The 12,632-nt window shown below is 33.4% G+C and overlaps 1 protein-coding gene across 1 annotated transcript in view; it reads right to left on the bottom strand.

Annotated features, from left to right (window-relative positions):
- GBE1 (1,4-alpha-glucan branching enzyme 1) overlaps positions 1-12,632 on the bottom strand; it is a 271,683-nt gene that overhangs the window by 82,096 nt on the left and 176,955 nt on the right. The window contains exons 8-9 of the mRNA XM_032352229.1: positions 4,353-4,468; positions 859-986 (exon numbers count right to left, since the gene is read on the bottom strand). Coding sequence (XP_032208120.1) covers positions 859-986; positions 4,353-4,468 — 244 coding nt within the window. The remainder of the gene's footprint in view (positions 1-858; positions 987-4,352; positions 4,469-12,632) is intronic.

Raw genomic sequence — 12,632 nt, 5'->3', positions numbered from 1 at the left:
ATAATAAATACCACAGAAAGGAGACTGTCGCTACTGCATCTCATTCCCATGAACTAAATGCCAACGGTGTGCAAATACACCTGAACTCTGACTCTTTTAACGATATTCTTGCTATTTTCATATGCCAACTACTACGCTTTGTACAGAACAGTTCTAACATCGTAAATTCAATTTTAATAATAATTTCTAGTAAGAGGACTCAGAAAACCAGTGGGATTTTAGAACTAAATCTAAATTAGCATAAGCATTTAACAAACTTCTTAATTTATCACATTTATCACCAAGAGGGGAATTGTCAATTATGCATATACCGAATTATATCATTACAGCGCAGCTTTGGGACAGTTAATCATGAACCTTCAGTAATCATGAATAACTAGTGAACATTTGGCAATCCAAGAGCAATAACGTAAACAAGGAAGGTAATCGCATCAGAACAAGAGAGACTTCAGAGAAGCTTGCAGGCAGTGATCCATGCCATCTCTAATGATTAAACCAGAAAAGGGAAAAAAAAATAAATAAATAAACAGACACGCATTAATATTCATTTCTTTTCTCTGTTGAAGGTCTCAGGGCAGAAGGACCTGTCCACTGATTAGGATATTTTACTTTCTAACCACTGGCATTTTCTTTTGTAACAATGGAAGGATGACAAGTAATTAGTGCACACTATCTCCTAATAAGAAAACACTGTATTCCAAATAAGGTGCCACCCACACCAGATAGCTGCATTATAGTCAGGGTATCATTTCAGTTATGCAATTACTGACAACACGAGATTAATCATTCAAATATTGTATGCTGACAAAATGTTCTATATTAAAGGGGACCAGAGGGTAGAGATCATTATGGCTTTACCTCAGCCACTGTTATAGAATCTGGATACAATGTGTGAGTCAAATGATTTGCCAACATGAGATAAATCAAGGCATCTTCATCTACTTGAAGTCCAAAATATTCATGGTAATCACCTGAAAAACCTTGACCTAGAGAACAGAAAATCAATATAGATACATTACGTTAACATGCAAGGCTTCTTAGCACAAATGCCCCTACCAATTAGTTTATTGAGATCAGTTTTGTTTTCATAGCAAAGTGTAATGGTCTTCAATGTCATGTAATATTATCATTAGCAAATATATGTTCTATTTTAGAAAGGTACTCCATGGTAAACATTTGGAATTCAGATAATCCTGCAATTTAATTTTCATTTTTCAAAAGCAAACAAAGAAAGCACTTTAACTGAAAAAATTAATTTTTACATAACTTTAAATAAAAAAAAAGAGAGAGAGAGAGAGAGAGAGAAATGACACCAAATTCTAGATTTCAATTTTCAGATACATTTTTTTCCTCATGTCAAGAGATGTTAATATTAGGAGTGCCTGCGTGGATCAGTGAGTTAAACCTCTGCCTTTGGTTCAGGTCATGATCCCAGGGTCCTGGAATAGAGCCTTGGGTAGGGCTCTCTGCTCAGCAGGGAGCCTGCTTCCCCCTCTCTGCCTGCCTCTCTGCCTACTTGTGATCTCTCTCTGTCAAATAAATACATAAAGTCTTTAAAAAAGAGAGCGAGAGATGTTAATGTTAGCTAGTTCCTATTAGATCCTTTTGAGGTAAAGAAAAGCAAATATGAAAACCATCATAACATTGAGACATAGTGTTTATATTACTTAACGTATGTGCTTCAATTTATGCAATACAGATTTCCCATGAGGACAAAAAGATTTTAACATCCTCCATCTTTCTTCTACCTTCTCTTCCCCCACATCCTAACCTTGGTTGCTTATAGTACATAGCACTTATGGAGGTTATACTACTTACTTTCGATTCCTTGAATTGTTTACTCATTTTTAATTAAACCAAGTTAGTGTCCAACATATGCCTTTTCCCTCTGCTTCCCTATATCATATCAAGTTTTTCATTTTGATTCAATTTTCTTTCAGTTTCCCATCACTAAATGATATTTTCAAATATAATAAAGGAAGTTTTATTCCTTAACCTCTTTCAATTTAATACCTCAATTAAATTCTTGAGACAAATTTCGTTTTCCCAAGAATTTTTTAAACATTGCTGTTTGGCAGTCAAAAAGTATGAGTTCAGCCACTGTTTTCATTCACATAGGTAAATTTCTTTTTCTTTCTGTCACCTGCTGAACTTCCCTTTGTCATTCAGTTTCATAAATTGAACACTTTGTGTCTTGATGTTAATTGCTTTATCTCATTTTTTTTTTCCAATTAATTTCCCTAAGTCCACAATTCCTTGGAAAATATCAAGCCCTCAGCAGAGAGAAGTTCTACACGAGTATGCAGGTGCTGTAATCTAGGAGAGGCTCTTTCTTGACCTTTGCCATGCTTTCCTTCTTCATCCCCTAAGTTAGCTTCTCTCCAAACTGGAGGATATCAGTACCTGTCATGTTTTATAGATACAACGTCTTTCCTTGGAAAATACATAAATTCATGGGGGTAGCACCATGACTAAGAGCAGATAGCAGGATGCTTTGAATATAGCTTCTTTCCTTGGTAGCCACTTTTCAAGATTTACAGTTTAAAGTCTCCTTTTCAAATTGGTTGTTGCTGGTAAATATTTGGCCATTAAAAAAATAGTAATTATTCACCATATTATCTACTAAGAAATTAGGATTCCATGATTCCACTTCTTTGAACAATTTTTAAACTGAAGATCTTTGATCAATATTTTTAATTACAAATTAATTTATACTTTTAATTGTGAACATCTGTATTTAAAATATACATAAGTTTCATCAGTGTTTAATACGCAAAGGGACTAACACATTCACAAAGGTTCTCTCTCTCTTTTTTTTTTTTGGTTATTTATTTCTCATTGCAATTGCTGTCATGTTCATATCGTATGGGAGCTGTGATAAATGGTTGGCTTAAAAACATTTTATTTCTTTGGCTAGGACTTCCAGTATTGTGTTGAATAAAAGTGGTGAGAGCAGACATCCTTGTCCACTTCCTGATCTTAGAGGAAAAGCTCTCAATTTTTCATCATTTTCACTATTTGCAGATGACATGATGCTTACTATATATAGAAAATCCTAATGAATCTACCAAAAACTATAGAACCTATACATGGATTTAGTAAAATCGCAAGATACAAAATTAATATACAGGAATCTAATGAGCTTCTATATAGTAATATGAAGTAATAAAGGAGAAATTTAAAAAAAAATCCATTTACTGTTGCACCAACAAGAATAAAATACCTAGGAATGAACTTGACCACGGAGGTGAAATACCTGTACTCTGAAAACTGTAAAACACTGATGGGAAAAATTAAAGATGATACAAGCAAATAGAAAGCTTTCCCATACTGATGGAGTAGGAGAATGAGTATTGTGAAAATGTCTACAATATCCAAAGCAATCTACAGATTCAATGAAATTCCTATCAAAATATCAACAGCAGTTTTCACAGAACTAGAACCTATAACCCTAAATCTGCACAAAACCATGAAATATCCCATATTTACCCAAAGAATACAAAAACACTAATTCAAAAAGATATATATACCCTTTATGTTTATTGCAGCATTATTTATTATAATAACCATGATATGGAAAGCAACCTAAGTGTCCACCCAGAGATGAATGAATAAAGAAGTTGTGATTATATATATGCATGTGTGTGTTACACATATATATAACACATATATATAATGGAATATTATTCAGCCATAAAAAGAATGAAATCTTGCCTGTGCAAAACATGGATGGATCTAAAGAGTATAATGCTAAGTGAAATAAGCTAGTCGGAAAAAGACAAATACCATATGACTTCACTCATATGTGGAAGTTAAGAAATAAATAAAATGAACAAAGGAAAAAGAGACAAAAAATTGGGCTCTTAAATATACAGAATAAACTGATGGTTGCAGGGGGCGGGGGTGGGTGGGTGTGGGGAGGGGTGAAACAGGTGAAGGGGATTAAGTGTACACTTACTCTGATGAGACTGAGTAATGTGCAGAATTGTGGAATCTTTACTTTGTATATTTGCAACTAATTTAACATTGCATGTTATATTTGAATAGAACAGAATGAAAAAAATAAAACATTTTTAAAGGAAAGCTATATATTAAGGATAGCATATTATTAAGTAGATACATTTCAAAGAAAAGCATTATTGTTCATTTACTTATAAGATGTATTTTCCAACCTCTTACCAAAAAGGGATCAGAAATCACTAGAGAAAGGACATACACAATGAAACCAATAAAAATCAAGCCAACAATAATAGTCATTGCAATTCTGTTAACTGAACCCTAAATCTGGTTTTAATATTCCAGTAAAAAAAATGAAATCATTAGTTCCATCTGTAATATATGAGGCTACCTACCCATTCCATGGTGATGATAGAGCATAGATGTAACACCATCAAAACGAAATCCATCAAAACCATATTCTTCTAACCACCATCTTATGTTTGACAGAAGGAATCTTAAAACTTCCCAGCTAAAACATTAGAAAAAAATATATTTAAATGCATTATTTATAGTGGTTTCTTTGATTGTTATATGTTGTTTGCTAAGAGTATTAATTATAAATATCTTAGGAATTATGATGTTCAAAGAAATATACAAAAAGCAGAAAACTATGATAACATTTGTTTGATGAGATTCGTTCTAAGAGATTACTAAGTTTCTTTGGTTGCAAAATCACTTAATATCTAAGAAAAACTGAGAAAAAGTGTGTAAGTTGGGTCCAGAATACAGAGACTCTCCAGGTCAATGCTGTGTCCTTAGCAATCACACAGTGATTATGACATAGTATTGTTTATAGCAACAGCAATAAAAAAAATCTGTTAATGATCTCTAAATTTTCATCAAGATTTTTCATGTAAATAACCATAGGTACAAAGCTTCTCCTCCTGGAAAATATAATTTCATTATGATTAGAAAAACTGTCTCCAATGTTGCTTAAAATATTTCCTCATTCTACAATTTCAAACATACACTTAGAATAAAAAATTAAAAACAAAAAGACTTAAAGTCAATCACACAACCGATATTACATTTACCAGATTATTGTGCTTTGTGAGGGTAAAGAAAAAGAATCCTAATTACTAAAACACACATGAGTAATATAGTAACAAGTTTTACAAGTTAAAGAGTCATACATCCATAAAAAACAGAGGGAGAACAAAGAACTGTTATAACTCAATTAAAGACGCCACACGAAACAAGACTATTTCGGACAATTGAAAAGAAGGCATCATCAATTAGTATTTTCTTTAGTCATACAGTTATGGTTCAGTTCTCTCTCTTATTATAACTCCGGTTTTAAGACTTTAATACCTCATTTAGTTTAATGGCAAAGCAGTTATAGTGAACATAAATCTTTAACCCAGTTAAAATTTATGTTTTTTTTTTAAAACCTTCCATATATTAAAGAGCAATCTGACATAAGTGGATATTAAGTCATCACAATCAACTTCAGAAGAGTAAATCCAAACTTTGGGGAAAGATGAGTTGTTAGTAATTAACTGCTTTAAGTAAGTTATTTTGTGTTTTGCAAACTTACTGAAATTAAAAAAAAAAAAAAGGACATGAAACAAATAGAAATACAAGCAATCCAGAAGATCTGAAAGGTAGTAAGGAACTCTTACATTGCTAGGTCCAAGCCATGAGGAAGGCAGAATTTGCTAATGTTTCCATGAATGCATATTTATTTAGGGGTTAAGAAAAACAAACAAACAAACAGAAACCAACTTTGCTTAACAAAAAGAAATTAATTAAAACAAAGAGGCATTCTACAACCAAATCTAAACAAAATTACTCTATTTTGTGTAGTACTTTCTAATATTGATACATTTTTTGAAGTTTTATTTAAATTAAAAAGCTTATCTTTTTAGAGCCATTTTGGTTCACAGCAAAATAGAAAGGAAGTACTTCCACACTTTTTTCTAACAAAGTTGCTATAGGAGTACTCCAGAAAGAAGATATGAAGAAAATTCCATATTAATAATCCTTTGTAAACAATGTTTTTGAGAAGGACATACTTTTCTAATTTGGCTATTCAACTGGTAATACATATTTTATTTCTGAAAGGAACAGGAAAGATATTTTTAGTCAAAAATACCCCAGATAGGAACAAAACCTATTTAAGTACTATATATGTTGGGAAGATGTATGAAGATATGAATATGTAAGAGATTACAAACTGTCCCTAGGCCTAATGTGGCATGCACTACTGCTTTGTTTAACTTGCAGCGGACTTCAAATTCTCACTTTGAATGCCTGCAGATAGTACATCGACCTCCTAAACTCTTCCCAGTCCCTGCCACTCTCCATTTTCCAATACCAGCCCTATATTTGTTTATACCACCAGCTTGGGCTTGTAGAGAGTTGCTATCAATTTCTAATACAAATATTATGGACTGCATGTTTCCTAGGCAGACTAGACACAGGTTGAACTATAAAAACCATGTCCTGATATCTACAAAGATTTTTTAAAAAGAGCCAGTGATACTGCAATCCAATAAAAACAAAAAAAGGGGATGCTGTGAATTTAATAACAAAAGAAAGCATTGCACAATATCATTTAGTTGACTATGGGCAGCATTATTAATGGCCTGTTCATTCCTCTTACTGCAACCTTTAATCTATTCTCTTCTTGAGCAAAAGAAGTATAACGTATTTAAAAAAAAAGACAGTTAGCTGTGACCATATGACTAGACAGATTCTTAGCATGGATAAACAGAAAAGGAATTTCCTGTGATAATCTGAAAAGAAACAACAATGATAATGGCGCATCTAAATTAAAAAAAAAATCTAATGGGTTAAAAAATACTAAATTCTACATATTAGAGCTTGAAATGCTCTTAACCTGAAACAATGTCTGAACAACATCAACAATCCTGGGGTGCAGAAATCACCACAAGATTAAACTGAGAGGAATCAATCAAATTTGTAGCGCTTTCAAAATAATTTATTTTATAATGTTTTATAAATCATGGATGAAGCATAAACTAGATGTGTTATCTGTAAAGACAGAAAGGAGATATACAAAATTTCATAGGAGACCAAACTATCTAGAACAAAAACAGTAAAGAAATAAAATCTAGAAAGTTTCATTTTTTATAACAAAATCACAGGAAATACATTAAAGAAAAAAAATCAGACCTAAAATTTTAAGTTGGTAGTAGCAAATGAAAAGCAAAAGTTAAAAATATTAATTCTTTGGTTACATACATTTTCTAAAACTAGGCTATTAAGAGGAGTTAAATAATAACAACAATTAGCCTTATAAGAGTAATATTTTATAAATAATTAGTTTTTGTTGGTTAAGAAAAAAATTCATGCAGGAAATAGGGGAAAGACAGCCTCGTAAATATGTTTTCAAAATCTCTCTGATCCCAATTTTGTGTCTCTTATCATCTTACATGACAAATCTAGACAGACTAATTCACTCTTGGTAAACTCAGTATCCTGATTAAACTGACTCTAGAACTCAGATTGTACAAAATCAAAACTTTAGAGATCTGACAAGACAGAGAACAAGGAAGACTGAGATCTGAGTCTGTAAAATAACCAGACCTTTCTTTGATCCAGAACTCAAAGATGAAAAATAGTAGGTCATAAGAGTATTTATATTACCATTGAAATGAAGATGTAGCATTCCCCTCCCTTTCTTCTTCTTCTTCTTTTTTTTTTTTTTAAAGATTTTATTTATTTGACAGAGAGAGGGATCAAAAGTAGGCAGAGAGGCAGGTAGAGAGAGAGAGGAGGTAGAGGTGGCTCGATCTGAGAACCCTGAGATCATGACCTGAGCTGAAGGTAGAGGCTTTAACCCACTGAGCCACCTAGGCACCCCTCGCTTTCCTTTCTTTTAACACTAGGAAAACATCCAACTGAACACAGATGGTGTATTTAAATGTATAGTGTATTCAACTGTATTTATATAATTAAAAATGTAATTATCACAGATCACTGAACTTATATTACAAGAGGAAAGCTATGCCAGGGTTCCTCCAGAACCTCCCCCATCAGTGATTCACGTTCACAGTGATTCAGTGATTCACATTCAGTGACTCGGAGGACAGACGGGATTTAGCATACAGTTGTGATCATGATTATGACTTATTATAGCAAAAGGATAAAAAGCAAAATAAACAAAAAGAAAAGCACACATATGGAGCAAAGTTCAGAGGAGTCTAGACACAAGCTTCTAAGAGTCCTCTCCTGATGAAGTCACACTTAATCCTTCCAACAACAAACTGTCACAACACTTGTGAAATGTCTACCAGAGAAACTCATTAGAAACTCAGTTCCTAGTGATTTTACAGGAGGTTGGTGACTGGGTATCCTCTGCCTTGACATATCAAAACCTAGATTCCCAGAAGGAAAGTGGGTGTTCAGCATAAGACATATTGCTTGTATGAAGTGTTTAAGTCCAGTGAACCACTGTTTTCAGTTCTGGGAATGATGAGAACCCTCTCCAAATCCAAGTCCCAAATGGCTAGCCTGAAGCCAATCTTGCAGGCAGGCATTTCTAAGAATAGCAGTCTTCATTGTGCTATATTAACTCTTTTCTGCAGGAAGCATAGCCAAACATTTATTCTATAATTATAAAATACTTATTATAGGTTCGTAGAGAAAACTACTTCTAAAGTAATTTTCTCTCATGTACTCAGATTTCAAAACCAAGTGGGAGAATCTACACATTAAAAATCTAAATGTGGGGGCACCTGAGTTGCTCAGTCAGTTAAGCCTCTAGCTCATACTTTTGCTTGGGTCATGGCCTCGGGGTCATGGAACCCAGCCTATCAGCTTGCTCTCAGCAGGGAATCTGCTTGAGATTCTCTCTCTCCCTCTCTGCCTGCCACTTCTTGCTTGCTCTCTCTCTTTAAAATAAATAAATAATTTTTAAAAACCCCAAATATGTAAGGAGTCCAGGTTGAGGCATTCTGCTCTACATGCTACCTTTCAGCATCACAGGAACAATGAAATCATTAAGCCAGTACATGAATGAACTTGTTCACTGAATCTAAGATTTTTTTTTTAAAGATTTTATTTATTTATTTGTTAGAGAGAGAGGGATCTCACAAGCAGGGGGAGTAGCAAGCATAGGGAGAAGCAGGCTCCCCGCTAAGCAAGGAGCCTAATAGGGATTCGATTCCAGGACCCTGGGATCAGGACCTGAGCTGAAGGCAGACATGCAACTGACGGAGCCACCCAGGCATCCCTAAGATTTGTTTTTAAAGAGACCAACGAACAAGCTTAAGGAACAGGTACCAGTGGAAACACAGACTTTTTTTTTTTTTTTTAAGATATTAGAGAGAGAGAGAGAAAGCTCAAGCAGGGGGAGTGGCAGACAGAGGGAGAGGGGGAGGGAGAGGGCAGGCTCCCAGCTGAGCAGGGAGCCCAATGTGGGGCTCAATCCCAGAACCCCGTACAGAAGCAGAAGGCAGACGCTTAACTGACTGAGCTACCCAGGTGCCCTGGAAACAGATTTCTGAAAGATGTCTATTACTATTTCTACTATCATAATTTTTTAGTCCTGTACCTGTAAATTCCATTTTTCCTTCTTTTTTGGGGCAGGGCTGAAAAAAAGAAGGGTTATAATGTATTCCAAATTATGATTGAAATAGAAATATTACTCAACACACCCTTTAGTAATAAATAAACGGAATCCTCTCAACTGTCTGGTTTGCCTTGATCAAAGTGTGAAAATGTCTGTCAAAGGGTACAATAAAAAAGGCAATTTATTTTTTCTACCTTAAATTGTCATCAGACAGCCCATCACACAGTTGATACATCCAGTTGATTAGAGTCCCATAAAAATATAAAGCAGAATTTAGAAGCACAATTTTACTCTGGTGAGTTCCAGCAGACAAGGTAGGGCTTTGATTTCAAGATTTCTCCATTGACACAAGGGTTTTAAAGCCTATTCTTAGAAACCAAAGGGCAGCCTAGTTTCCAAACAACTGGAAGAGATATAGATGCTAAATTTTAGAAGGTGATGCCAAAATAATATATACTTTGGGGCCCAGGATGAATGTGTATGAGAAGTAACCTATTTTATTATTAGCTTTATATCTTAAACTAATTAACACATAAGTTGTTAGAAGCTAATACTACATGATCTATATTGCCAAGTTAACTGATTACATTACTCATATTTTTTTAGTAAGCAAAACAAAATTGCTACAATCCAGAAAAAGATAATAAAATGCAGCTGACTTTCCTGTGAATCATAAACAGGTATCTGATATAAAAACTGAATATATGGCTGAAGAATGTATATATTTAAGAATTTCTGGCAATCAAAATAATCAGGATTCTAATTGGTTTAGCTGTCTGAAATATTCAACCTGTAATCAAGTAATGAAGATTTATTAAGGAAATTTTGTTACACAGATAATTCCAATATTAAGATCTCTAGAAAATATCCCTAAAAAAAAAAAAAAAAACTGTAGATTGTCTCACATTCTGCCAACAAACTTTATAATGAAATAAAATATAGTCAAATTTTTTTGGAGAACAAGTATAATCAGATATAACAACATTTATTAGACGAAGTTACATTTTGTAATTTAAACGTATTTGCCAAAATGTTGTTTTTAATTGTGGTCCTGAATAACTTCTGGGATTTTCAAAGTAAGCAACTTTGTCCATTGGATGTTATTAAAACTACTAGTATTGTATAATTAATAGGAAACATTATTAAAGAGTCATTAAATGTAAAAATCTAAAGAAAATTATAAATCCTTCTTAATTATTCCACAATCTTGAAGCTGAATGGCTATCAAAGAGCACATCTGAACACCGTGAAAGGAAACTACATGTTTTGATCCGGGTATTTCAACTCAGGCAGTAGTTCGACCTTGAGCAAGAAAATGCTTTAAGACTTTTTCTTTCATGAAGAAGGTATGGCATGTCAAATAAAAGGACAGAATCCTAAACTATGATAAAAATAACAGGAGAAGGAAGATACTTTGTTGAAATTACTGCCATTGAAAAGCAGGTAATATCTACCTATTCCATTTTTTAAAAATTAAAAAAAAAGTCCTCTATCAATTTAAATGTAACTAAATTAGCCACTAAAGAAAAAATGCTGCATTTTTGCTTGTACTTTATCAACAGAAATTATACTTTGTCATTCAATAGGAAATGATTAAGAAATTGATCAATATAATCCAGTGATCATACCTAATACTAGACAGTAGTGTCACCGATCATAAAATATATCTGGGTTTTCAGACACTGAGAATTATACTGAGGCTATTGTATATATTAATTTCAAATAAAATTAGGTAGCAAGTAGCACAAAATGTTAGTGAGACAGACTGTTAATTTGACCACTAAAAATATGTAATAATATAAATTTCAGAACATAGATGGTTATTCTGAAATATGATTTTGAAGTTTTCTTTGCAATATCACATTATTTTCTGGATTTTAACCCACAAAACTTTATTTTAGATAAATTAATATGCTGTCTAATCACATTATATCCACTGAGCCCTGGTTATCTACATTCATTATTACAATAAAACATTTTCTTTCCCTGAAGGACTAAACTGTATTTAGCTTATTAAATATTGCATAAAAATTACCTCTATTTGTAGTATCTGTAAGTCCAATCAGGGATTCTCTGGGAAATAAGTACAAAAAGATAGCATATTGTACCTTTATATGCTAAATCCTTCCAATTATACTTTTGCTTTAAAAAAATACTTGAGAAATTTTCAAGTCTCTTTTTTCTCTAATTTGATTGATTTCTTAACAAGCTTGGTTGTCTGCTCAAGTAAGACAGGAAAAGGCACACTTGAAAGGGCGTGTGTTTGTGTGCGTGTGCGTGTGTGTGTGTGTGTGTTTGCATGTTAAAGGAATAGTAAGAGACCAGAGGAACCATCAGTGAGAACAAAAATGAAAGCATTCAACCTGATATAAAAGAGACAAATATAAATCAAATAATAACCCCCTCTGATAATGGTTACCCTGGGTATTTAAGAAATTAATACATCATTTGTTTTTAAATTGGTTCTTATTTCTCTGTTTCCTCACAAAAACTGTTATCAAAAGTGAATTTTCAAAGCATTAATGCTTATAAAATATCTTACTAACGTTTGGAGGGAACTTAGATCTTTCTCAAAGTAGACGACCCAAAAAGTTGAGTAGGCCAAGGTACAGAAAGTAGAAAGCCAAACTAGGTCACCCTCTCTGGTGAAAGTATAGGTGAGGTATTCTGTGAAATTATTAGACCCCTTATCTGAACAAAACATTGTTTTTCTCCATAATAAATCGCTGTAAATTAACTAATTATACTTAAATATATATATATAGACATGGGCACCTAGAGAGCGCACATATCCATGTCTTTCAAACAAGGTTAAAAATCCTCTCTTACTTATAGAATGAACCTAATTACCGCTCCAGATCAAAACAAGTCACAGTGATTTGAATATATATAGATATGTATCACTGACAAATACCAAACCAAAATCAGCTTTTAAAAGCTTATTTTTTCAAAGATTTTATTTATTTGAGACAGAGAGAGAGCACAAACGAGCTCCCCCACCACCACCAAACGGGGGCAGGCAGGGGCAGAGGGAGAAGCAGGCTCCCCACTGAGCAGGAAGCCCAAAGCAGGGCTCCATTCCAGGACCCTGGGA

The sequence above is a fragment of the Mustela erminea genome, chromosome 1, assembly GCF_009829155.1.
Source record: "Mustela erminea isolate mMusErm1 chromosome 1, mMusErm1.Pri, whole genome shotgun sequence".
Taxonomy (NCBI): Eukaryota; Metazoa; Chordata; class Mammalia; order Carnivora; family Mustelidae; genus Mustela; species Mustela erminea.
This window is presented reverse-complemented; position numbering and strand designations above follow the sequence as displayed.